The sequence below is a fragment of the Chelonoidis abingdonii genome, chromosome 3 (genome assembly GCF_003597395.2).
Source record: "Chelonoidis abingdonii isolate Lonesome George chromosome 3, CheloAbing_2.0, whole genome shotgun sequence".
Classification (NCBI taxonomy): Eukaryota; Metazoa; Chordata; order Testudines; family Testudinidae; genus Chelonoidis; species Chelonoidis abingdonii.
In genome coordinates this window covers 2,160,241-2,186,485 of record NC_133771.1, presented here as the reverse complement: position 1 = coordinate 2,186,485, position 26,245 = coordinate 2,160,241, and the positions used below count along the sequence as shown (strand labels likewise).

At 50.9% G+C, this 26,245-nt stretch overlaps 1 protein-coding gene across 1 annotated transcript in view; it reads left to right on the top strand.

The window, feature by feature from the left end:
• DNMT3A (DNA methyltransferase 3 alpha) overlaps positions 1 to 26,245 on the top strand; it is a 312,305-nt gene that overhangs the window by 63,963 nt on the left and 222,097 nt on the right. Inside the window, exon 3 of the mRNA XM_075063543.1 lies at positions 4,340 to 4,447. Within this exon, the coding sequence (XP_074919644.1) occupies positions 4,340 to 4,447 (108 nt within the window). The remainder of the gene's footprint in view (positions 1 to 4,339; positions 4,448 to 26,245) is intronic.

The following is a 26,245-nucleotide window of genomic DNA, read 5'->3' as shown; positions in this document are numbered from 1 at the left end:
GCCGTTGATCACTACCCATTGAGCCCGACGATCTAGCCAGCTTTCTATTCACCTTATAGTCCATTCATCCAGCCCATACTTCTTTAACTTACTGGAAAAAATACTGTGGGAGATCGTATTAAAAGTTTTGCTAAAGTCAGGGTATATCACGTCCATTGCTTTCCCCATATCCACGGAGCCAGTTATCTCATCACAGAAGGGAATGAGGTTGGTCATATGCAAAGATGATTGAGTAGTCTGCTACAGCCATCTTGGTATCTCGCTTCTTTCCAGTGCTGGGGAGATTTTGGCATGTCTTGCTCAATAGACTCTCCATCATCACTGATAACATCGGTTGTGGCTTTCATGTGGGATGTGGAACAGCAGATATGATTTTTGCTGCTCACCAAATACAGGAAAAGTGCTGGGCACAAAACAGTGATCTCTATATGGTGTTTGTAGACCTGACGAAGGCCTTCAGCGCTATTAGGTCATGGATCTTATATAAAGTTGGTTACTCGCACAGATTCATGACCAGTCGTGCACTTGTGCTGTGCTGGCATGCAGGCTAGAGTGCTGGCAAATTGTGCTTTATGAGTGCCTTTCTTTGTCACAAGCGGCATTAAGCAGCTCTGTGTGCTTGAATGGTATTTACATGAAATCGTGCACAGATGGCATCTCCAATCTCCAGCATCCCTGTGCTCACACTAAAGTGTTCGATTTGCTCATCAGACAGTTCCTCTTCACTGATGACTGTACGTACATATCAGAGGGGTGGCCATGTTAGTCTGGATCTGTAAAAAGCGACAGAGAGTCCTGTGGCACCTGATAGACTAACAGATGTATTGGAGCATGAGCTTTCGTGGGTGAATACCCACTTCGTCAGACGCATGTGGTGGAAATGTCCAAGAATGCCAAGAATTCTTGCCTGCATATTTATACCTGCCTCTGGAAATTTCCACCACATGCGTCTGACGAAGTGAGTATTCACCCACGAAAGCTCATGCTCCAGTACGTTTGTTAGTCTATAAGGTGCCACAAGACTCTTTGTCGCTTTGTACATACGTAGCACGGACCATTGTAGACATGCAGCATCTTATGTAGCGCTTTTCTAGATCAGTAAAGCAATTCAGACTCTGTTCGCGTCAAGAAAACCGAATCGCTTTACCAGCCTTTGCCAGGAAAATAGTCTGCCCCTGAATTCACAGCTGAGGGCACACTGCTTAATGCAGTACAGAAATGTTGCTATCTCGGGAGTGATTCACTTAATAATGCTGTGATGAATGGTGAAATCCCACAGTGTATTTCAAAAGCCAGGGCTGCTTATGGTTGACTTTGTCGCCACCTGTGGAATGCGAGAGGCCTTTGCCTTCACCCCAAGTTCCGTGTATCTCAGCTAAGGACTCTTCTTTACGGCCGTGAGACATGGACGCTTGATAGCAGGCACTTGAAGCAACTAGCGTGTTTTCACATTCGCGGTCTGCGTCTCATCTCCGATGTCAAATGGTTGCACAGGACACCAGGCACAGGAGAACAGCAGAACAGAAAAAGCCAAAGAGGCACGTGAGCGAAGTAAGCAGCTGTGGCAAAACCAGGTGGCCGCATCTGCCCAGCATGTGGCATCTTCAGATTCCTTAATGGCTTCTGACGCACTGAATCCAACCAACTCCTGCGTCGACCTTGACGGGAGACTGCAGCAACGTGAGGTTCTCTGGCCTGTGTTCTGTAGGGTGTCAGATTAGATGATTCAAATGGTCCGTTCTGGCCATACCATCTGAATCAGTTTGCGCCTGGCCACTCTCCCCCAGGGCACAGCTGGGTGTGGGCATGAGAATGGCAGTCGGGCTGTGTGCTCCTTGTTTCAGAACTTCATCAGGACAGCTCGTGGGGCCAGGAGAACTGCCTCGGCTCTGAGGAGAGGCCCCTGCTCTGAGAGCAGGCAGCGGAGTGGGGAGACACAGAGAGGGTGCCCCCAGAGGAAGCAAGCACAGGAGCAGATGCAGGGGGAGCTTTTCCATTAGCGTGTGTTTCCCAGCCTGCAGCAATAGTGGGAAAGCCCTTCTCCCTGCAGCCACCCCTAGGGCTTGGGGTCACCTCCTCCGGAAGGAAAGGCCCCCAGCCAATCTCCCAAATGACATCCACTCCGGAGCCGAGGGACTGCAGCAGAGCACACACACAGTGTCCCTGTCCCCACCGGGGGAACCCTCCCAGCTGGAACACACAGGGCTTGTGGTGCTGGGGCATGGAGGAGCCGCTCTTGATTTACTGGTTGAGTGTGTGGGGCATTGGTTGCATTGCGAGGGGGAGGACTCCAGGGCTGGAGAGTTGGGGGGGCTGCAGGTCGGGGTTACAGATGAGCACAGTCCTGGCTGGTTGGCACCCCTGCTCTTGGAGCTCTGCAGTGGTTCTCTCTTTATCGGGCTCTGAGCTACCCAGGCAGCTAGTGGCAGCCCTGTACTGTTCAGGTGGGACAGGAATGTGGCTGGGGCTCGTGCCTGAGATGTCAGGAGACTGGGAGCTGTTGAGGCACAGCTGGATCTCGGGAGCTGTCTGTCTGCCAGCTCGCATCCCCTCCCCAGCCCTGGCCTCTCCCTATTCCAGTGCCCCCCCCCCCCTTTTCCTTCCACTTCTCCCCCCTCTGCTGGCCTCTTCCTGCCTTGGCTAGGGCTGCGATCTTAGAGGCTCAAGTGCAATGCATCCTTGCCACTGGAAGCTGGCTTGTTCTCCTCTCCGAGGGTGACCCTCAGGCACATGGCTGGCTGCAGTCCCTGAGTGGCCTGTCATTGCCCATGGCACACAGCTACCAAGGAGGAGCTGGAAAATGACTTGAGGGCTGCACTCTCAACCTACCCTGTGCTGCGCCTTGCTGGGGTGTGGGAAATGGAGCCAGCCAGGCCTGCTGGGAGGGACCAGAAGGTCTGTATAGCAGCCCATGCAGCACACCCTCAGCCCAGCCCCTGTGCTCCTGGCTGGCAGGTTCTGCAGAGAGGCTGAGAGGCCAGTGTGGTTCCAGGAATCTGGCCCTACCGCAGCCTGTGCTGAATCCATTCCCAACAGCCTGTGGGCAGAGCAGCTTGCACCCTGTGTGACTGGATTGGCAGTGGGGCTGGGGGCTCCCCCAGGGAACATGAGCTACTGCTGTGGGAATGTGACGCAGGTTCCTCTCCTTGGGACATGTTCACATTCCTCCAACCATGCCAAGTGCCAGCGTCTCGTCAGCTCGCTGGGGCTGGGACACGGGGCTGCCTGTGCCAATGCTCCAGGCCCTGGAGGGGAGGAGATGAAGCTGCACCCCACTGCCATTGCAGGGGGCAGGGGAGGTGACAGAGCTTTGAGAGTGGGAGGATCCCCAGGGAATGGGTCATTCCTGGCCCTCTCTCAGACCTGTTTCTCTGAGCAGCCACCTGGGCTCCCCACTGCTGAGCACCAGGAATCCCTTACATCTCTGCAGAGCCGGGCTGCAGGGCCCGTTTGGGAGCGTGTATCATTGTGATGGGGTCAGGCCTCCTTGGCCTATCTGTCCTCTCCCCTCCCTCACTGCAGTGTCATTAGCTGTGCTGGCCGGAGGAGGGTCTCCAAGTGTGTGGCGTTAGCCCCCCGTCCCTGTGTGTAGATCCCCGGGTCCCCTCGCTGAGCTGGGTGGGGGGTGTTAAACAGGCTGTGTAGGTGTGTTGTGCACCCACATGCATGGGCACAGACACGCCTCCCTTCGGCTGGCCTCGTCCATTTATATTGTTTTCTAAATGGCACCCGGCCCCTGGAGGAGGCTGTCCCCTCCTGGCACCAGGAGAGCCTCCCACTGTCTCCTCCTTAGCAGGGCCTGGGGCTCAGCAAGCCAAACTCCAGAGAGAGCTGAACCCTCCCTTTGAACCCATCCACCTCAAACCTTGGTACCTGCCCTGGAGCGGCTTCCTGTCATGTCAGTCCTCTGCTCTGCCCTCACTGGCTGCAGCCAGCCCGCCAGGGGCTGGGAACTAGTCAGATTCCAGTCCCACTGGCCAGTCAGCTTGGGTATTGCAGGAAGTGGAGCTGGTGGCTCAGAAGGAGGCACAGTGCTCCCAATGCAGTGCTAGGAGACACGGGGCTGCTTTGGTGCCAGCTTTTAGCTGAGCTGTCAATCTGGGCAATCTGAGCTGATATCCAAAGGGTGGAAATCTCTTCCTCCTGTGCCACGACCCTTCCTGACCTAACCCGCCAGATTGCGTTGCTGCGTGCTGCTTTCCACCTCCTGTCCGTACCCTGGGCCGCGCTTTGGGATGACAGGCAATGTAGAAATGTAAAATATGCTGGAGTTGAGGGAGCAGCTGTCTGGCTCCTGCTGTGACCTACTGCACTGACTCTGCACTCTCTCTTCGCCTAGCAGAGGGAAGAGGAGCTGGAGGAGAACCGGAGCAAGGACGAGAAGCAGGAACCAGGGACAGCCACGAGGAAAGCGGGGCGGCCTGGCAGGAAGCGCAAACACGCCCTGGTGAGTCTGAGAATGTGAGGCAGCTCAGAGTCCTGCCAGCGGGGCTCTGTCTGGGCTGACAGTGCTGGAGAGAGGGGCGGTGGGCTGAAGGCACTGAACCGGAGCAGACAGTCTGGCTTGTTGGCACGGCTTGTGGCAGAATAGGAGTGTGGCTCCTGTATGTCTTGGGCTCGTGGCACGTCATGTGGTGCTTTGCACTTCATGGGCTGTGGCAGCTCAAGGGCAGGGCTTGCTTGGATGCTGTGAAGAGTGAGAAAGGGAACCCTGGAGGCCATGGCCTACAAGAAGGAATGTCCCACTTGTATGGGATTCTGTCACCGTCTGCCTTGGAGGGAGGGAGTCAGGAGAGCCATTCAGGAGCAGAGACGCTGTGGGAGAGGCTAAGGTAGGAGAGCCTGACCTGGTTTGACACTGCAGCTCACAGTTTCCGTGGAGAGGTGGCATCTCCAGAGACTACATTTCCCAGCATTCAGTGGGTCCATGCTGCTTGGCTGGGATCTAAGCTGCCCCTCCCCTGAAGAGATGAAAGTGCCTGTGACTTGCTCTGTTCTGTGATGGTCCTTTGGGCTTCTAGCAATTTGCAAACGTGGTTCTCTCTCAGGGAAAGTCAGAAGGGCCGAGTGTAAATGCACCAGAGCAGTGCCCCAGACGGCCTTCCCACGGGGTCCCTGCCATAGCTGGGGCTATGCTAGTGCCAGGAGGCTTGCGGATCCCTCTGGGAAGGCACAGTGATGGAGGACGAGCTGGACGGTAATGCTAACAGCCAGCGGGCAAGAAGCTGCTGAAATGCAGGTGCAGGGTTCACCCCATCGCATCCAGCAATACCTGGCCTTAGCTCCTTACCCCTCGGTAGCATGGGGGCGAGTCAGGCCCTTTACTGCTCCATTACAGAGGTGGAAACCGAGGAACAGAGCCGTTCTGACTTGTCCAAGGCCAAGAGGCAAACCAGTGGCAGGCCATAGACTAGCAGCTGGGCACCTCGGTTCCTGCTGTCTAGCCTGGCCAGTGCAGGATGCTCTCCTGCTCCCTCTGTCAGTGCTTCACCTTTCCCTGCCTCCCCTAACAAAGAGACGTGACCCCTCTGCCTCTGCTTTGGAGCATACAGGCTGTCAGCCCACTGTGAGGCCCAAGTGTACCCAGGATACTCCTATGGTCTCTAGGGTTGGCTAGAGCAGCTGCAATAACAAGGCATATTGAACTTCTCAGTTTACATATCAACTGTGGGTTCCCTCCCCGAGAAACCTTCCTGCTGTGCTGCTGATGCCAGTGTCCCATGCTCCCCATTGAGGGTACCTGTCCCAGAGCTCCCCGTTCCCAGCCCTCCCCCAATTCCATTTAAAAACTCTCCCCAACCCAGAGCCTCCATTTAGAAGTTGCTGGAAGCAGAAACGTCTTCCCAGCAGCCGCTTCCGGGGCCAATGTGCAGCAGGGGTCCCAGCAGTGCCCTCTGTTGGGGAGCTCATTGCATGCTCCCTGGGGGCTCATGCAGCGTGATGTACAGCTCTGCTTTTCGGGAGCCCACCAGGCCAGTCGCCAACCCCATCCACCCCAATACCACAACCACCCTGGCTGGGGGGATGTTTTTCAGACACTGTTCGAACCTTGTGCAGAGATTACAAATGCAAACACAAGGCACAAGACACTGCCCCCTTGGTGGCTAGTGCCCCCCTACCCCCTGTCCTGGATTGGGCCTGGGAGCATGTCTCCCTTGGAAAGCTGGACCTGCTGCAGCCTGTGCCACTCTCCAGCAGCTTCGTGCTGTGCCCTGCAGGTCCAAGAGTTGAGCTGTGTCACACCAGGGCGGGCAGACAAGTTCCTCTCAGATAGTGGCCTGCCACTGCTCCCCTCCCCACCCCTCAAGAAACCAGGAGGCTGCTAGCTTGAGCAGCCCTTGTATCACCTGGGCAGGGAAGCAACTGGAGTAAGTCTGAGAGCTGCAATCCTCCATAGGGCCTGGGAGGCCAGGTGGCCCCGAAGTGCTGACCTGGGGTGGAGCTGGGTTGCAGCAGGGACACTTCCCCTGGCTGGCTCCCGTAGTTTTCACACCAGCCCATCTGCCCAGCTGGGTCCCGTAGCTTTCACACCAGCCCATCTGCCCAGCATCTAATGCTGGCCAGCTCCTGGCCCTTTGGGAGCAACTTATGGCGGGCTCTTGATCTGCTGACACTTGGGTGATAATTACCCTGCGGGGGCCATGCTGCTGGGAGAAGATGCTCCCTAAAAAAACATCTGGTTTGTGCCCTGAGCCAAATGCTGCTGCCTGCTTCACCCCTCCGGCTGGGGAGGGGTTGGCAGGTTGTGGGGTTGTTGTCAACTTCTTGCTCGTCCTGCCCATAGACTGGCTGTGCAGCTGTCCCTCTGCCCCTTCCTGAGATCAAGTACTCTGCCCTGTCCTTGGAGCTCAGACCTTACCTTAGTCTGACAGGAGCTGTCCCCATCTCTGCTGGGGCAGGGCTTCAGACTTGGCCCTGGTAACCCAGTGTGTCTCTGCTTGGCACGTTGAGTATGTGAGCCACTGCCCAAGGAACAGGAAGCAAAAAAACGTCAGCGTCCTGCTCAGAGAGAGTGTTCTGGGGGAACTCTCAGGGGAAGCTTAGAATGGTGCTAGTTACTGTGTGCTGGGGATCTCCGGCCAGGTGTGAGAGCTGGTTGTGTACCTGGGGTGCCTGGGAGAGTCAGGTGTGGGGGACAGATCAGAGCTCTCAGCCCCATAGAGGTTTCTGCCCACAGTGGCTGGAGCGTAGCAGAGTGAGGGTGAGATCAGTTTTATACATGTGCACTTGCAATCTCCGCAGCTAGTGCCCTGATTAAAGCATGGCTTTCCCAAAGTGATTGGTAGCTGAGTTCCATAGATCCCAAAGCGAGGGATGCGGGGGTGGGCGGAATTGTGATGGTCTAGTCTGATCTGGAGCATAGCACAGGCCAGAGACCTGCCCCACAGTAATTGCTAGAGCCCATCTTTTAGAAAACCTGCCAGTCTTGATTGGAATGCTGTCAGTGATGGAGAGTCTACTGTGGCCTTGGGAAATGGTTCCAGTGGTTCATTACTCTCCTTGTTAAACGTTCGTGCCTTATTTGTTTAGATTCAACTTCCTGCTGTTGGATCACGTTAGACCTTTCTCTGTTAGATTGAAGAGCCTAGTATTAAATGTTTGTTCCTCAGGCAGGTACTTAGACTGATCAAGTCACCCCTTAACCTGCTGTTTGCTAAACTAAACACATTGAACTCTTAGAGTCTGTCACTACGAGGCAGGTTTTCTAACTCTGTATTCATCGCCGTGGCTCTTCGCTTCTCCAGTTTGTCAACATCTTTCTTGGCCTATGGCACCAAACACGGACAAAGGATTCCAGCAGTGGTCACACCGGTGCAAAATCCAGAGGTTAAATAACCTCTCGACTCCTACTCGAGATTCCCATTGATACCTCACAATTGCATTAGCAACAAGCACAGCTTGTTGGCACAAGAGGATATAGCGCAAGGTGGCATGGGCTGGGTGACACATCAGCGACTGGGTCCAGATTGCATGAGCAGGCATAAGGGCTATGGGCTAGGTGGTCTGCGACTTAGAGGTTGAACTGGAAGAAAAAAGGTAGTGGTTCTCTTCCAAGCTCCATCCACATGGGGCACCGCTCGCAACAGATTGTGCAGATGTTCCTTGGTGGTGCAGGGGCCTGGAGCTTGACTCCTTTTTGCCTACAGAAAAAAATAAGTGAGGTTATCTTCCAAGCCCACCCACTCATGGTGCCAAAAAGAACCATCATTAAAGCGTATGGGCAGATCTGTTTGGGTACGATCCTCTCCTTATATGTATCATCTGACAGCAGTGACCTAGTTAACATTTAACTCAGCTCATGCTGCTCTAACACCCAGGAATGTGAACGGGGTGTTCACCCCTCTGCCGCCTACAGACTTGACAGGTGTCACTGCCTCAATTATGCTCACATCACGTTTTCAAGGTTTCATTGCAGCCGTAACAGCTAGAGACTTCCCTTTTGTTAATGAAAACCAAGATTTTGGAGGACAAATAGCAACTTGGGATTGATGCTAGCGCACCATCCCGCCACATACCATGCCTATTCATGCTGGGGAGAGGCAGGCATAAGTGGCACAGGCTGGGTAGTGCTGAAGGCTTGCTGCTTCTGCATTTGGAACTGGAAGGTGCAAAGCTGTCCCTTGAGCACAGAGAGGTCAGTTGCCCAGCAGAGCTGAGAGTGCAAGAGGAACAGTAGCAGTGCTGTCTGGAGGGATCTATACCGCATGGCAAGGTGCTAGCAAAGCTCCCTGGAGAGGCTGTTGACTGCAGACTGGTCACCATAGAATGGAGCAGTGTCATGGAGCAGTCTCTGGCTGGCTGAGAGATAGAAATCAGGGATAAAGGGTCAGCTCTCCGAGCGGGTAACACAAATCTCTGTCCTAGGACGAGGACTGTGAATGTAGGGCACATCTACACTTAAAGTGCTACAGTGGTGCATCGTAGACACTACCTACATGCACGAGAGGACTTCTCCCATTGCCGTAGACAATCCATCTCCCCGAGAGGCAGTTGTTAGGTCAATGGGAGAATTCTTCTGTTGACTTAGTGCTTTCTACCCTGGGAGCTAGGTCAGTTTAGCTCCGTCTCTCTGGTGGTGGATTTTCTGATGTAAATTCTTGTGCTGACCAGGCCTTTGACACTTCATTGGGTTCCTTCTGGGAAAAGCCTGGGCATTGCTGTGGACAGCTTAGTGTGCATTGGTGGTCAAACCAGCAAGCAGGCTGCATAAAGACCAGGAGAGAGAATAATATTCCAGTGCCCTCATTTGACTGACTACTGGTATAGAGGAGGTGGGTGGGGTGCTGCCATTCACTCTTTCCCACATACAACAATGAGGGGAAAATTGGAAGGAGGCAGAATTAGCAATGATAAAGGGAATATATTCACAGTGTATCACTAACCTGTGGAACTCACTGCCACAGGCTGTTAATGATCCAAGAGCTTAGTAAGATTCCTGTAAGGATTGGACATGTATATGGATAATGAAAATAACCAGTTACATTAGGCCCAGATGTATAAGGCACATGAGGCCTCTTGTTTGAGGGCCTGAACCAACCACAAGCAGTGGGGAGTTTAGCAAGAAACTTCCCTCATGGGCAGGGTACCTGCTACTTGTCTGTAATAGCTCCTTTCCCTGTGACAGGAGGTGAGTGTGTCTGAGAGTTTAATGAAGGGTGAGTGGAAGCAGAGTGCTGATGGCATCTTGCACATGGGGGTGAACTGACTAAGGGAGTTGCAGACGGGCTGATCTTTCTGTGGAGTAGGCTAGGCCGGTTGAGCACTGGGAGCTCATGGTCAATGCACTGCAAAGACAGAGTGCTATGTTAGTGTGTTTTACGGGTGTAATTGGGCATCTCTAGAGCTCTGGTTGCGTGGATGTTTACAATAGCTCAGTATTCCTTTTGCTTTTCACAAGTTGGAGTTTTGGTCAACCTGGTGTTCTTGAAGGGCCCGAGACATCACGGAGTAACATTAGCTCTGGGTTAATAACAGTGTTTGCCATTTAATTTCCTGTTTTTTTGGTTTTTTTTAACAGAAAAAGAAATGATGGTAGGAGTCTGGTCATTAGGCAGCTGTAGTCATGTAAGTGTATAGTTCAGATACTGCTTCTGCCAGATAATGATGATAATATTTAGCTCTTATATAGTGCTTTTCATCTGTAGGTCGCAAGGAGGGAAACGTCATTATCTCCATTGTACAGATAGGGAAACTGAGGCACAGAGTGATTAAAGTGACTTGGCCAAAGTCATTCCACTGGCAGAGCTGAGAATAGAGCCCAGGTTTCCTGAGTCCCACTCCGCAGTTCTCTCTGCTAGACCATGCGGTTGTTATGTGATTCCTAAGTACCCCCCAAAATATGCTTTGTTATAGTGGAATGGGAATAATGGTTGTGCTTTGAAATGTTTAGCTTGTGTAGTGGCTTTTAGGGCTGGTGAAAGAAAGACGTTATATTGTGTCCCAAACACTTCACAACTTTTTTACAAAGTGGTTACAGGAACGTAAAGCCTGTGAGAGAAGACTGGTGTGTCTCTCCTCCCTTTAGAATCTGTGAACTTTATTAAATGCTGTTTTTTCCCAGGAGTCTGTATTTCAGGAACCCCTTGGTCAGAAAACGCCACATTAGGGTCACTAACTGTACCGTCTGCCCCCATGAGAGAGAGTAGATTTCAAGGTAACCCAAGTAACGGTGCAGATTTTAGAATACTTGGAAGAGTTGAGCTTTAACAGAAAAGTGGCTTCTACCTTAACAATTGTAGGCTGACAGTCCACTCTCCTGCTGAAAGGGGGGCCATTTAGGGAGGGTGGAGGGAAGGGGCTCTACACATTCCTCTGCAGCATAGAGGAGTCAGAGAGGTGTGAGGTGTCTCCATTCAGCTGGGAATACCCCAGGGAGATTAATACAGCCTGAAATGATAGCTCTGGGTTGTGTGAGCACTCCATTCGGTCTGCGGGTGTTTCCATTTCCACTCCCCGGTGCTGGAAAGTCTGAAGTATGCATCAGGCACACGTGTTCCCAGGGTCAGCAGTGTTGCCTTGGTGCATGTTCCCAGGAGGCATGTGTCCAGCTTCACACCTGGGGTGCAGGGCTTCCATAGATCCTGGCACTGTGGAACGTGGGGCTGGAAGGAACCTCAAGAGATTGTCTCCTTGTGCCCCCTGCACTGAGCAGGATCAAGTGAACTTAAACTAGCCATGAGAGGGGTTTGTCCAACCTGTTCTTATAAACTTCCAGTGATGTGATTCCACAACCTCCCTTGGAAGCAGGTCCCCAGAGCTTAATTGCCCTTAGAGTTAGACAGTTCTTCCTAGTTGCTAACCTCAATCTCCCTGCTGCAGATTTAGCCCATTTCTTCTTGTCCTACCTGCAGGGAACATGGAGAACAACGAATCACCACCCTCTTTAGAGCAGCCCTGAACAGATTTGAAGGCTATCAGGTTCCCCCTCAGGCTGCCACATGGGGGACAGGACAGGGAGGGGGTTTCAGATTTCCCCGAGAGGGACAGAGCCTTTCAGATCTCAGCTCACGTGAGGGGAGGCTGGAGGAGGGGCTCATGCACCCACAGAAATTCATGCCCTCCCCCAAGCTGATTTGAGGGGGGTCAGACTTCCATAGATGGGCAGGGTCCCCCCTGCTTCTGGTGCATCCCGGGGAGGGGCAGGCAGAGGGACTTGGGCATCCCCAGAGGAGCTAGGTCCCTTGGATTCCAGCACTCCTGTGAAGGTAGGAAGAAGGAAGTAGCCCTCACAAGAGAGCCCCTCAGATCCTGGCACACACTGGGAGGGAAGAATGTGAGACTGACAGGTACTTCTACCCCTATCTGCTACTCCATTGTTGGCATCACTGAAACTTGGTGGGATAATACATGTGACTGGAATGTTGGTGTGGATGGGTATAGTTTGCTCAGGCAGGATAGACAGGAGAAAAAGGGAGGAGGTGTTGCCTTATGTATTAAAAATGTACACACTTAGACTGAGGTGGAGATGGACATAGGAGACGGAAGTGTTGAGAGTCTCTGGGTCAGGATAAAAGGGGTAAAAAACAAGGGTGATGTCGTGCTAGGAGTCTACTACAGGCCACCTAAACCAGCTGGAAGAGTGGATGAGGCTTCTTTTTTAAACAACTAACAAAATCATCCAAAGCCCAAGATTGGAGTTTGGTGATGGGCCGACCTTAACTATCCAGATATATGTTGGGAAATAACACCGCGGGCCACAGACTTATCCAATAAGTCCTGGACTGCATTGCAGGCCAACATTTTATTCCAGAAGATTGAAAAAGCGTTCTAGGGGAAACTGTTTCTAGACTTCATTTTAACAAATAGGAAGGACTCGTTGAGAATTTGGAAACGTGAAGCAACCTTGGGTGGAAATGATCATGAAATCATTAGAGTTTGAATTCTAAGAGGTAGAAGGGAGTGACAGCAAAATAGAGACCATGGATTTCAGGAAGGCGGATTTTGGTAAGTCAGAGAGCTGATAGGTAAGGGTCCCGTGGGAATCAAGACTGGGGGGAAAACAACAACTGGGAGAGTTGGCAGTTTTTCAAAGGGACACTATTAAGGCTCAAAAGCAAGCCTATTCGCATGGTAGGGAAAGATAGAAATGTGCAAAAGACCACCTGGCTTAACACGAGATTCATGATCTACAAATAAAAGAGTCATATAAAAAAATGGAAACTAGGTCAGAATACAAAAGATGAATTAGGCAAATAACACAGGAATGCAGGCAGATTAGAAAGGCAAGGCACAAAATAGGTTTCAGTTCTGGGCTATGGGAATAAAGGGAAACAAAGAAGACTTTTTATCAATACATTAAGCAAAGAGGAGACGAAGGACAGGGTAGGCCCACTTGCTCACGTGAGAGGAAGAACAGTAACCGCGAAACTTAGAATGGCAGAAATGGCCTTAAGACTTCTTTGTTCGGTCTTCACTGAGAAGCCTGAGGAATGTCTAACTTGAATGCTTGGAAGGGGGTTTTGAAGAGAAATAAAAACGTGCAAGTTATCATCACTTAGAAAAGCTTAGATCCCTGCATCACCGGCTGATGCATGCATCCTAGATACTCAAGGCAGTAATAGAGGAGGTATCTGATGCCATCTGCTTTATCTTTGGAACGTCATGAGAGAGAGAGAGATTCCAGAAGACTGGAAAGGGTCAAATATTAGTGCCCATCTATAAAAGGGAATAAAACAACCCAGGCAAACTACAGACCAGTTAGTTTAACTTTGTGTGGAAAGTTATGGAGCAAGTATATAAAGAACTCATCTGCAACACTTGGAGGTGGTAAGGTGATAAGAATAGCGCATGGATTTGTAAAGCACAATCGATGTCAAACCAATCTGATCGCTTTTCTTGATTAGGGATAACGAGTCTTGTGGATGAGGAGAAGTTGGTGAATGTGGTATATTAGATTTTGTAAGGCATTTGATACGGTCTCGCATGATCTTCTTATCGATAAACTAGGCAAATACAATTTGATGGTGGCAACTATAAGTGAGTGCATAACTGGCTGGATACGCTACTCAGAGAGTAGTTCTAATGGTCCCATCCTTCTGGAAAGGATTATAACAGTGGGGTTCCGCAGGGATCTGTTTTGGATCGGCTCTGTTCATATCTTCATCAACGACTTAGATGTTGACATAGAAAGTCGCTTATTAAGTTTGCGGATGATACCAAACTGGGAGGATTGCAACTGCTTTGAGGACAGGGTCAAAATTCAAAATGATCTGGACAAATTGGAGACATGGTCTGAGATAAACGGATGAGTTCAATAAAGACAAATGCAAAAGTGCTTCCACTTAGGAAGGAACAATCAGTTTCACACATACAGAATGAGAAGAGACTCTGTCTAGGAAGTAATATGACAGAAAGATCTAGGGGTCATTGGACCACAGCTAAATATGAGTCAACAGTGTGATGCTGTTGCAAAAAAAGCAAATGTATTTGGGATGCATTAACAGGTGTGTTGTAAACAAGCACACGAGAAGTCATTCTTCCGCTCTACTCTGCGCTGGTTAGGCCTCAACTGGAGTATTGTTGTCCAGTTTGGGCACTGCATTTCAAGAGATGTGGAGAAATTGGAGAGGGTCCAGAGAGAGCAACAGAATGATTTAAAGGTCTGAGAACATTACCTATGAAGAAGGCTGAAAGAAAATTGGGTTTATTTAGTTTTGAAAAAGAGAAGACTGAGAGGGGACATGATAGCGTTTCAGGTATTCTAAAAGGGTGTCATCAGGAGGAGGAGAAAACTTGTTCCCTTAGCCTCTAATGATAGAACAGAAGCAATGGGCTTAAACTGCAGCAAGGGAGATTAGGTTGGACTTAGGCAAAAGTTACCTAACTGTCAGGGGTAGTTAACACTGGAATAAATTGCCTAGGGAGGTTGTGGACTCTCCATTCTGGAATATTTAAGAGTAGGTTGTAAGATGTCTATCAGGGATGGTCTAGACAGTATTTGGTCCTGCCATGAGGGCAGGGGACTGGACTTGATGACCTCTCGAGGTCCCTTCCAGTCCTAGAGTCTATGAATCTATGAATCACCTCCATGTCCCCCTTCCCAATATCAGTCCCCACTCACTCCCCCTAATCCCCATTGCCTCACTTGAGTCCCCCAACCCCTCATTCCTATTCCCCTGAATCCCCTCCCCTGCCAACAAAGAGTCTTATATCTATTCCACACACGAATCCTTTCATTATGTTCTCCCAATACAGACACTCTCCTGAGAGAAGCGGATTTTACCCTTCAGAGCCCGTGGTCAGACTCCAATTAACACTGGCTGGGAGGGCCTGGATCAGGAGCTTGCTGCTTATCCCTGTGAGCTAAGCACGAATCACCATCCTCTTTAGAGCAGCCTTGAACAGATTTGAAGGTTATCAGTTTAATGCTTCCGGCCTACAAACCCCGTACGCTCCTCTGTCTTCCTCTTGTTTTCACTTTTCCTCCTCCAAAGGGCTAGTGGGTGCTTTGCACTCTCTGGGGGTGACCATTCAGCAATGTAGGGTTTCATTGCCATGCCTGGGTTAAAAAAAAAGTTGCAAAAATGTCACTCTTTAGCACAGCTGTTTTTTTCGTGGTCAGCATCTGGAAAACCCCATGGTCACATGACCCCAAATTTGGCTCACTCACCATACCCACCTTCCCAGGACGCACCCCACATTTCAGATATTAAAACACTGAAAAGAGTTGAGCTATACGTAAAAAGGTGTAGTGGTGTCACTGTTGGCTAGAGCTGGGATTTTATAACAATACAGGCCAGGCTTGGGCTCCACAGTTCTGCTGGTGAAATGTGCCTCATATCAATGTATCTCGTGCCTACGCTGCTGTCAGGGGTGATTACAGCACATATGGCAATCTACGCTGACTTCCCTACAAGTCGCGGTGCAGCCACAGTATCTTGGGTGGTGGCACAGGCTAACTGCCTGAGGACAGGCCTGCCCAGGCCCCTGGGTAGGTACTTGGGTGGCTAATGGGCACTGCCGCAGCTTCACTGCTCCATTTAGCGAGCTGTCCCAGTAAAAGCTAGCTCAGGTATCCCTCTCCACTGCAGTGTAGACATACCCTTTGTGTGGATCCACAGTCGACTTGCAGTCCTGCTGGTAAAACCCCAGCTCTCCGTCAGTGGCTGAAAACCACCTCCCCGACTGGCATCAGTCGTCCCCTGGCTCTGTTCATCCAGTAGGCCGCCTGTGCAGATGCTGTGGTATCTGTACCGGTAGAAGCAGTCCTCCATCAGCAGGTCCACAGTGACAGCAGCTGCTCTGGTCAATTTTTGAACTCTGCTGCCTGGGGATTGCAGTGCTTGGAAGCCTGATCCCCCACCCCTTATTCCCAGTGTGATTTTGGAATGCCTCTCTCTCTGTTAGCCCCCCTCTGTGACCAACCCCATGGGGCTGACTCCACGTAAAGCTACAAGCTGCGTGCTGCTGCCTGGTCCAGGAATGTAGTCCCAATTTCCTCGGCCTGTAGGGAGCAAGAGCTGTGCAAACTCAGCGGCAGAGAAGCTGCAGAAATAAAGGTGTCTCTTCAGACGCTGCAGAGGGCGTGCAGCAGCTGGGGTATGACGGGGCCGAGACGCAGTGCCCAGCCCAGGGGAAAGTACTGCAGCAGTTGTACCATGACAGACACAAGGGAGACAACAGGAAACTATATGGCCAGTAAGAGTCCCTTAGTATAGGAACCCGCTTTGAACAGCATGTCATACTGGTTATAGCGTATGAAACCAGAATAAGCTATGCTGGGTATATCACTTGTATAACTGCATCTACTTTAGGAGCTTTGCCACTTATAACTATACTGGGTAGTTAAATCAGCAAACCATTAGGTTAAGGCAGGCATAGGCAACTCATGGCACGCGTGCATGAAGCGGCATGATTGAGCTAAGTTACTTCGATGGTCACACTCACGCTTGCCCAGGTCCTGGCCACCGGATTCCGGCGGGACTCTGCATTTTTAATTTAATTTTAAATGAAGCTTTCTTAACGATTTTAAAATTTATTTTGACTGTTACGAGTACGAGCAATAGTTTCGTCTATATAAATTATTGACTTATAGAGGGCCCTTACTAAAAATGTTAAAATTATATTACTGGCACATCGAAACCTTAAATTGTAGAGTGAATAAAGGAGACATCGGCATACCACTTCTGAAAGGTTGCCCGACCCCTGGGTGAAGGCCTCCATAGCTACAGCTTTCCTTTAGTTTCCCATGTGTTCCCCATGTTACATTGTGCTCTGGGATCCCTTTCTCTCACTGTGCTGAAAGCCATGTAGCTGGTGGCCCGCTAGTTCTAAGCTTCCATATTCTTTCTTCAATTTCCCTCCCTACAGAAAGATACAGAGCTGGGCGGGCCTGCCGTACTTCTGGATTCTAATGACCTACAGGCGAGTAACTTAGTTTGGGCATCTCTATGCCATCAGCCTAGGCAGGTGAATTAAATCCCTCAGGAGTGCAGGGATCTTGCTCTTTGGTCGCAGGTCTTTGCTTGCCTCCTGCCTGACAGCTGTGAGAGAGATTGCCCTTTGTTTTCAATTCCGTAGACCTTTCACTCCTATCCTCCTCGTTTGTTCAGATTGTGCCCCCAGCACTTGCTGTGTTTCTGGCCTGTGTCATTCGACCCATCCACTTCTGACTCTTCTGTCCTTCTCAGGAGTGGCTTTGTCCCCCTCCAGCGCTAAAAGAACCAGCCGCAACTGATTATTTGTGTTGCAGTGCTTGTGACTGGGTGCTGTGTGCCATCCGTTACTAACAGCTAGTGCCAGTGTACTCACACCAGTGAAGGACATGTCTCTGCCTCGAGGAGGCTTACAGTCTTGACAAGACCATGCGTGAGTGCAGGCAGACAAGTGTGGGTTGAGGGAAACAGGGGAAACGAGGGCGAACCGACGGGTGTTTTAGCATCAGGCCAGCTGTGTGCACAAGTTGTGAACGATTGTGCCAAACCAGCTGTGCTGGCCGCAATTCAGTGAGTCCACAGCAGATATATCTCTCAGCCGTCAGTGGCAATGTGGCGTAGGGGAGGTGATTGGGAAGGGAGGGTTGGTCTGGTGTCTCTGAGAGTTTTGACCAGCCGTGTTTTCCCACATGGAGGTGTGGCAGCGCATGAGACGTGAGGAGATAGGTGATCTGCGTGCTTGGCTGTCCCTTGAGCAGTAGTTGAGGGTGAGCTATGAGGGGCTCTGGAAGCGCGAAGACACGTAGTGTGTGTTTGACGAGTGGTGGCGACGGGGACGGGGCCAGTGGGATGGACAAAAGCGGACACCTGTGCAGTTGCCAGTGGCCAGCAATTACGATCTTGCTGGCCAGCGTTTGGAAGGAGGCTGAGAGCGAGTGGCAGGCAGACGATTAAGGTAGATCAGGGCTTGCGACAAGAGCTTTGATTAAATCACTGGCCTTGGAAGCGAGCATGGGTCGCGGGCGGCGGACTCTGTTTAGTGTGATCATAGCACTGGTCGTCTGCTCTTTCCGTGAGCCTCCTGCCCCTCCAGTTGGTGCTACTGGCAAGGAATCTCATGGCGTGCTTGCTGTCTCAGATTGTTGATACGCCTCGCTGTATACATTGCCACGCTCACAAGGTCTGTCGAGTGGTGATTTGCACTTCGCCAATTGATCCAAGTTGACAGGAGCTCGGCCAGTCTTGGAGGGCTTGGTGTCTGTGCCCAGACATGGGCACTGGGGCCACTAGTCTCCGTTGCTACCTTGGTGCTCCCTACTGCAGTCGCTGCTTGCTTAGCACACGCTTGGGAGAGAGCTGAGCTGGAAAGAGGCTGCTGCCTGCTGAGCAGTTTGTGGCAGGTGACATGTCTATACCCTGTGTACCAACAGTGTATTCCAGGCTGCCAAGATACGTGACCGGGCTGGGCCAGCCTCGGCAGCCCGTCAGCGCTCGGGCCCTGCCGGAGAATTTTTCCATGCTTGTTTTCAGGGGAAGCCCCGGCTGTGTGGGTACTATATAGTCCACAGCTGAGGCCCTGCCCGCTGGCTCGCTCCAGGCGAGGGCCGAGGCTGTGGCCAAACCCATCTTCTGGGGAATGGAGCTTGGCTGCTGGAACCATCGTGGAGAGAGCAGAGCCTGTGGTGCAGACACTCCATGTGCTCTTGGTGGCTGTGTTAACTGTTTGGGCTGTTAAGGGGCAGCATCTCCCTGAGGCCTGGCTGGTGGGGACGATTTGCTGTCAGTCCATCTACTCTGGGAGCTCACCTGAGGCAGCTTCACAGTGCACTTGGCCATGGGAGTGGGAGTCCATACTGGCCTCTTCATAGTCAAAGAGTCAAAGGCCAGAAGGGACCATCCAGTCTGACCTGCTGTCTAGCACAGGCCACCAACCCACCCAGTTACCCCGGCGTTAAGACCAATGACCGGGATTAAACTAAAGCATTCCAGCCCTCAGGAGACTGAGCTGGTTTGTGTCACTGGCCGAAAACAGGAAGGAGTGACGTGCAGCACTGCCTCGGACTCCTGCAGCAGCCGGGAATTTATAGGGTGGGCTGCCCACACGATCCCTGTAGGTAACCCACGCCCTGTGCTGCAGAAGAAGGCAAACCTTCTCTGCCCTCCCCACCCTCCCCCAGGTCCCTGAACTCTGACCTGGGGAAAATTCCTTCCCCACGCTCAATATGATAATCAGTATAAGAACGGCCACACTGGGTCAGACCAAAGGTCCATCTAGCCCAGTATCCTGTCTGCCGACAGTGGCCAATGCCAGGTGCCCCAGAGGGGGTGAACCTAACAGTTAATGATCAAGTGATCTCTCTCCTGCCATCCATCTCTATAATCTGATGAACAGAGGGTAGGGACACCATTCCTTACCCATCCTGGCTAATAGCCATTGATGGACCTGTCCTCCATGAACTTATCTAGTTCTTGTTTGAACCCTGTTATAGTCTTGGTTTTCACAACATCCTCTGGCAAGGAGTTCCATAGGTTACCTGTGTGTTGTATGAAGAAATACTTCCTTCTGTTTGTTTGAAACCTTCTGCCTATTCATTTCATTTGGTGGCCCCTAGTTCTTGTGTTATGAGAAGCAGTGAATAACACTTCCTTATTTCCTGTCTCCACACTAGGCTTATTAATCTCACCTGATATGGAAGCTGTTGCTCCTGAGCATGTGAGCAAGACCCACCAACCAAGCACTGGAGAAGGAGAATTCTCTGTACCCACCCCCTCCAGTGCCCCGTCTTCAACCATGGCCATCTCTGATACTTCAGAGGAAGGAGGGGGAAAAACTCCAGAATACACTGGCAGGGAACGATTCCTTCCTGACCCTTGCGGGTGACTTGCTGAAGCCCTGAGCCATGCTGGCTAGGCAGGGGGGTTAAACTCTGTAGGCTTGTTGGTATTGGGGCACAGGCGGGTGCTGGGATTTCTTGGGCTCTGTGTCCCATCCTAGTGGTGTCAGACTCTCTCCAGACAGGAAGCTGTGCTGGAAGGGGTGGTAAGGTCTCGGTTCTTCCATTGGGGGGGGGTGTGTTAGGGAGTGTGAATGAGGGAAGTGGCACATGAAGGGAGAAACCAAAGGAGGAAGTGGGAGAAGGGAAGGAGTCTGGCTCAGCTTGTGTGTGCTCTGAGAGGACTGTGCTGTCCTATGAGCACGGCCGGCTAACAGCTTGTGGATGAGTGATCCTCTCATCCCACTCCCTTCTTGTGGGAATGCAAGCCGAGGGGAAGAGTCTGGGGATGTGAGTGGGGCACTGCTCCTGGGGGTGGGAGGAATTGCTGCTCACTCTCCTTTTGTGGCTGTAATGGGACCTCTGATTGTATCAGGTTTTCCTGGGGCAGGTGAGTGAAATCTGCGACGGTGAAGTCCTGCCCCAGCATGTAGCATGTCACTCAGAGCGGCTCTGAGGGAATCTGCAGCTCCCATGCCCTGTGCTGCCACTTCTCCTCCCTCTTCTTAGCGGGTCATGGGCTTTGAATTGCTAGAGCCAGAAGAGCTCTGGTAAGGCCCCCACTTCAGGTGTCCCCTGGGACCCAAGCAAGAGTATGGTGGATCTGTTTGTGACAGGAGTCCGGGGCACATGCATGGGGGTGGGCATGCAGAGGTGGGCTGGGAGGTTGCAGTGCTGTGCATTTTATGGTGGCTTTTTCAGTCTCTCAGGGAGCAGTTTATGTTAGCGACATAAAACGAGTGCCTCTCCTGAGTTCTCGGGAGTGCAGTACCATGCGGAGAGCCACTCTCGCAGTATTTCAGCTCCTGGAGACCAGAGCAATGTGAACATAGCTCTGAGCCCTGCCTGGCTGTCTCTAGCTGCAATCAGTGCAGCAGCTGAGCACCCCCTACCAGAGAAACATAGAATATCCGGGTTGGAAGGGACCTCAGGAGGTCATCTAGTCCAACCCCCTGCTCAAAGCAGGGCCAATCCCCAACTAAATCATCTCAGGGATAAAAGGGAAGATCCTTTCATGGATTGAGAATTGGTTAAAAGACAGGTAACAAAGGGTAGGAATTAATGGTAAATTCTCAGAATGGAGAGGGGTAACTAGTGGTGTTCCCCAAGGGTCAGTCCTAGGACCAATCCTATTCAATTTATTCATAAATAATCGAGAACGGGAACATGATACAGTTGCAGAGAACTAAACACTCAAGAGATTAAGACCAAAGCGATTGTGAAACTTCAAAAGACTCACAAAACTAATATTGGCAACAAATGTCAATAAATTTTATGTGATAAATGTTATAAGTAATGCGCATGGAAAAAATAACTCCCCATCTCATACAAATGTGGTGCAATTAGTCTACAACGCAGTCAGGAACAGCGTCTTGGAAGTCTCAGGTGTTCTCTGCTTATAGTCCTAGCCGTGTTGCAGTGGCGTCAAAGCAAAAGGATGTTTAGGAATCATTACAAAGGAGGATAGAGAATAACGAGAAATATCTATGCCCTTTATATCTGAAATCGGGTTCGTCCACACTCTCGAATACTGTGTAATGTTTCTTCTCACTCAAAAAATTCCTAGCACAGAAAGGTTTCAGAAAAAGGCAACTCAAATGTATAGGAAAACGCCAAAGGTCCAAGAGAAAGATAAAGAGGCTAGGTTCCTTCGCTTGGCAAAGAGGAGACTACAGGAAGGACATACGACGTCTTAAAATCGAGTGATGTGGAGAAAGGATAAGGAAAAGTTATTACTTATTCCCACATCATACAGAAACTGGGATTCACAAATGAAATACTAGGCAGCATGGCTTTACAAATAACAAGAAGTTCTTCACAAAGAATCCTGTGGCCCTTTATAGCACTAACAGGGGTTTGAGCATGAGTCTTCGTGGGGTAATCCCACTTGTCAGATGCTGCGAGACTGACGAAGTGCGGTAATCACCCACGGAAACTCTCGTCCTGCTCAAAACCCCTGTTCTATCATAAGTCCACAGGTTCCTGCGCTTTAACAGATCCACGACTAACACGGCTATCTCCGATACTCTTCCACGAGCGCACAGTCCAACTTGTTGAAATCCTACCTGAGAAGTTGTGGAGCTGGGAACGTATAATGTTTAAAGGGAAACTGGAATTATTTCATGTGTGCCTAAGTTCCATAAATGGCTATTAGCCAAGGATGGGTAAAGAATGTGCGCCCTGGCCTCTGTTCACAGGTGGAGTGATGCGCAGCGAAAAAGATCACTTGATCTTGCCTGTTAGCTTTCACTCCCTCGGGCACTGGCATTGGCCATTGTTGTGACAGATACTGAGCTAGTGGACTTGGTCGCCGGTTTGCCGTTCTTATGTTCTTTCTCCAGCCTGACACTTTAAAAAACCTCTTTAAGGAGGAGATTCCAACCACTCCTGGAACCCATTCCTGCTTCACCACCTCTAGTTGAAATGTTTCTAATATCCACCTAAACTCCCCCACTTGCAACTTGAGATACCATTGCTTTTTGTCTGCTCATCGTACGGAACCAGATCTAGATCCATCCTTTTGACCCCCCTTCATGGTAACTTGAAAGCAGCTTCAAATCCCTCATCTCTCTTCTGCAGACTAAATCATCCCAGTTTCTCTCAGCCTTTCTCATAATCATGGTTCCAGCCCCCAAATCTTGTTGCCTCCACTGGACCTCATTTTACCCTCATCTCTTGTAGTGTGGGGCCCAAACTGTACCGTCTCTAATAGGCTTACTGAATGTTGAATAGGGAATGATCAACGTCCCCTGATCTGCTGGCAATGCCTCTCTTATACAGCCCAAAGCATTAGCTTCTGGCAAGCAAGGGCACCTGTTGTACTGCATATCCCTACTCATCCTTGTATCCCCAGGTCTTTTCGCAGACTGCTGTAGGCCAGTCCAGTCCCAGCGTGTAGTGGTCATGGACATTCTTCCGTCCTAAGTCGCTCTCCTTTGTTCTTGTTGACCCTCATCAGCATTCTTTTGGCCCATCCCCATATGTCTAGGTCACTACTGACCCTTATCCTCCGTACCTCTCCCCCAGCTGTTATGGATGGACGGGGCTCATCCCACGATCAGTCCTTATCTGTTAACAAGACCCGCCCATTGCCCAAAAAAACTGCCACGGCCGCTCCACCACAGCGCCCATCAAAGCCCCTTGAACAACGATCCTGGGCACACTGCTGGATACTAGTGCACTGACCTAGCCGTTGAACTACCGACTTGACGCCGACCATCTAGCCACAGCTTTCTATCCACTTTAAAGTCCATCAATCCAATCCATCTACTTTAATGCTGGCAGAACTGTGGAGACTGTACAACGATCCTGCCGGGGCTCGACACCTCCCTGGGAGGGAGGCGCCACATCGTCCTCGCTGTCACATCTAGGGTCCGACCCCCTAGGACGCCCGGAGTCCAACTTCTGGCGGCAACGAGGTCGGCTGTCCCGTGCAAGAAAACGGGCTCGCGCCGCTGCCAAAGTTCGGAAGCGAGAGCTGACCCATCACCTAGTTGGTAACAGCATCAAAAACAGTTCGCAGTTCATATCACTCTGGCCTTGGGGCAGGCAGAGCAGTGGCACAGTCAAAACGGGACTCCACCCTTGTCGTTGGGACCCAAACCACGTTACATAGTCCTCACTTACAATGAGCTCCTTGCCGGAGAGGGAATCTACACCCAGAGCTACGGGGTGGCAGGGATTATGGAACACAGGCCCACCCGACTCCTCTGGCTGTTCCAGCCGGGCCTCCTGGTAGCGGCTGTCACGCTAACGGGGTCGTGGATCCATGACCGAACACACTTGACATAGGCAGGTGCTGGGCCCTGACGGGTCAGCTGCCCCAGTACTTCCAACATCCCTCTGTTCCTCCTGTGCCGGGGTCTCAGTTCGGGGCACGTCCGTACTACGTTCCTCCCAGTCAGCTGGGCAGCAGTCCTATGCATCTCGAATAGCGGGCCAGGCCAGACTGGGGGCTTCCTCAGGCCGTAGTCTGCGACGGGCAGCTCGCGCTCCTCGTTCATAGTGGCTGCTGGCAGTCGGTAGCTCCTCGCGTAGCGACGTGGGGAGCTTCTCTGTAAGCTTCTCGTCGATAGCGACGTGGGGAAGCTCTGGTGGCTCTCGTCCCGCCTCTGGCCTCCGACAGCCTCCAGTTATCGAGCTCGGCCACTCCTGCTCTACGGCGGCCGGGCTCCGAAGCTGGCAGTTGCTATTCTTTCCAGTCGCCGCCGAGCCTCTGACGGCGCAGAGACTTCCGCCTGGCGTCCGCCCCTGTGATATTGAGTGGGCCGACCGCTCCTGGAAGAGTAGCAACGCTCGTACGAGAGACCTATCAGAGTTTGCTGAAGTCAAATATTCACACCCACTGCCTTCCCATCAACCACAACCCATTATCTCATCATAGAAGGCAGTTAGGTTGGTCAGGCATGACTTGCCCTTGGTGAGTCCATGTTGACTGCTCCTGATCACCTTCCTCTCCTCCAAGTGCTTCAAAATGGATTCCTTGAGGACCTGCTCCATGATTTTGCTGGGGACTGAAGAGAGGCTGACCGGTCTGTAGTTTCCCAGGTTCTCTTTCTTCCCTTTTTTAAAGCTGGGCACTATATTTGCCCTTTTCCAATCGTCCGTGACCTCCTCCAATCGCTATGAATTTTCAAAAATAATGGCTAATGGCTCTGCAATCACATCAACCCATTCCCTCAGCATCCTTGGATGCATTAGATCCAGACCCATGGACTGGTGCATGTCTGGCTTTTCTAAATAGTCCTTAACCTGTTCTTTCATCACTGAGAGCTGATCACCTCCTCCCTGTACTGTGTTGCCCAGGACAGCAGTGTGGGAGCTGACCTTGCCTGTGAAAACAGAGGCAAAAAAAGCATTGAGTACTTCAGCTTTTTCCACATCACTTGTCACTATGTTGCCGCCCCCATTCAGTAATGGTCTCACACTTACCCTGACCGTCTTCTTGTTGGTAACAAACTTGTAGAAACCTTTTTTGTTACTCTTCACATCCCTTGCTAGGTGCAACTCCATATGACGATGCGGTTCTGGCAGGACCCAACTGAGAGTGCCAATTCAGGATCAATTGCTCAAACAGGGCAGTCACAGCCCTAGGCTGGGGTTTTTCCACCTCTAAGGTAAACCAAACCAGCCAGACAAAAATGACTTTGGTTTCACCCCACTGGCCAACCACAAGTCACACAAGCAATTTCCTTAGACACTCCATTCTCCCAGTATCACCACCAGTCCCACACGTCCTGGGGAGGAATGGTTATGAAAACCAACACCCCAACAACAGAAAATGGTTCTCTCGATCCCAAAGAATCAATCCCCAGACCCAGGTCAATATACACATCAGATCTTACCCACAAATCACACTGTTGCCAGTCCTTTAGAATCTAAAATCTAAAGGTTTATTCATAAAGGGGAAAAGGTAGAATTGAGAGCTAGAATTGGTTAAATGGAATCAATTACATACGGTAATGGCAAAGTTCTTAGTTCAGGCTGGTAGCAGTGATTGAGTAAACTGCAGGTTCAGATCAAGTCTCTGGAACATCCCTTGCTGGGGTGAGTCATTCAGTCCTTTGTGTAGAGCTTCAGTTTGTAGCAAAGTCCCTCCAGCCGGGATCAGGACTTGAGTTCGAATCTGACAAAGAGAAAGAGAATGCAAAATAGGCAACCTGACTTCAGAAAAGCATTACTGACTCTAGCGGACTGATGGCGGGATTCCTGGAGGCTAATAAGAGGGCAAGGTCCAGGAAGGTGGCCTGATTTTAAGGAAGCCTAGTTGAGGGGACGAACCAACCTCCTAAAGTGGCGAAAGAATGCAATATCGCAGTGACCAGCTGGTTTCACAATGAATATTGAGAGACTTAACACAAAGAAGAAGCTTGACAAAGGAACTTGGACACGATGATCAGGGTAGAGGTAAAAATATTGGTTGCGCATGCAGAGTGTATCAGGAAGGCAAAAAACAACTGGAAGTATACTGTATGATTAACGGGACCACATAGAACAGGGTTGCAACCAAGGTCCTGTAGTGGCACAAATCTTATGTAAAGGGGACAGATAAGTATCTAGGACAGGTATTGGGTGCTGGTAATGTATTGCTGTCTATCTTTTGAAGTTGAATTATGAGTATTGATGGCTGATCGCTGTATTTCGAGAAAAAATCCGCGAAGTGGGTGTCTCTGCCACTGCCGTGGCCTTAGGACTACAGTAACACTAGACCCATGAGAGGAGACGATACGCCTGTAACTCGCAATGTATCGACTGGATTGCCATGTGATCCAGACCTTCCTTTGCTGTAACTTTCACCGTAGAACAAGACGTTGTTCTTACATGAAGAGCCTATTGAAGGTTATGCCTCATCTCATCTTGTCTTCATTGCTTTCTTAT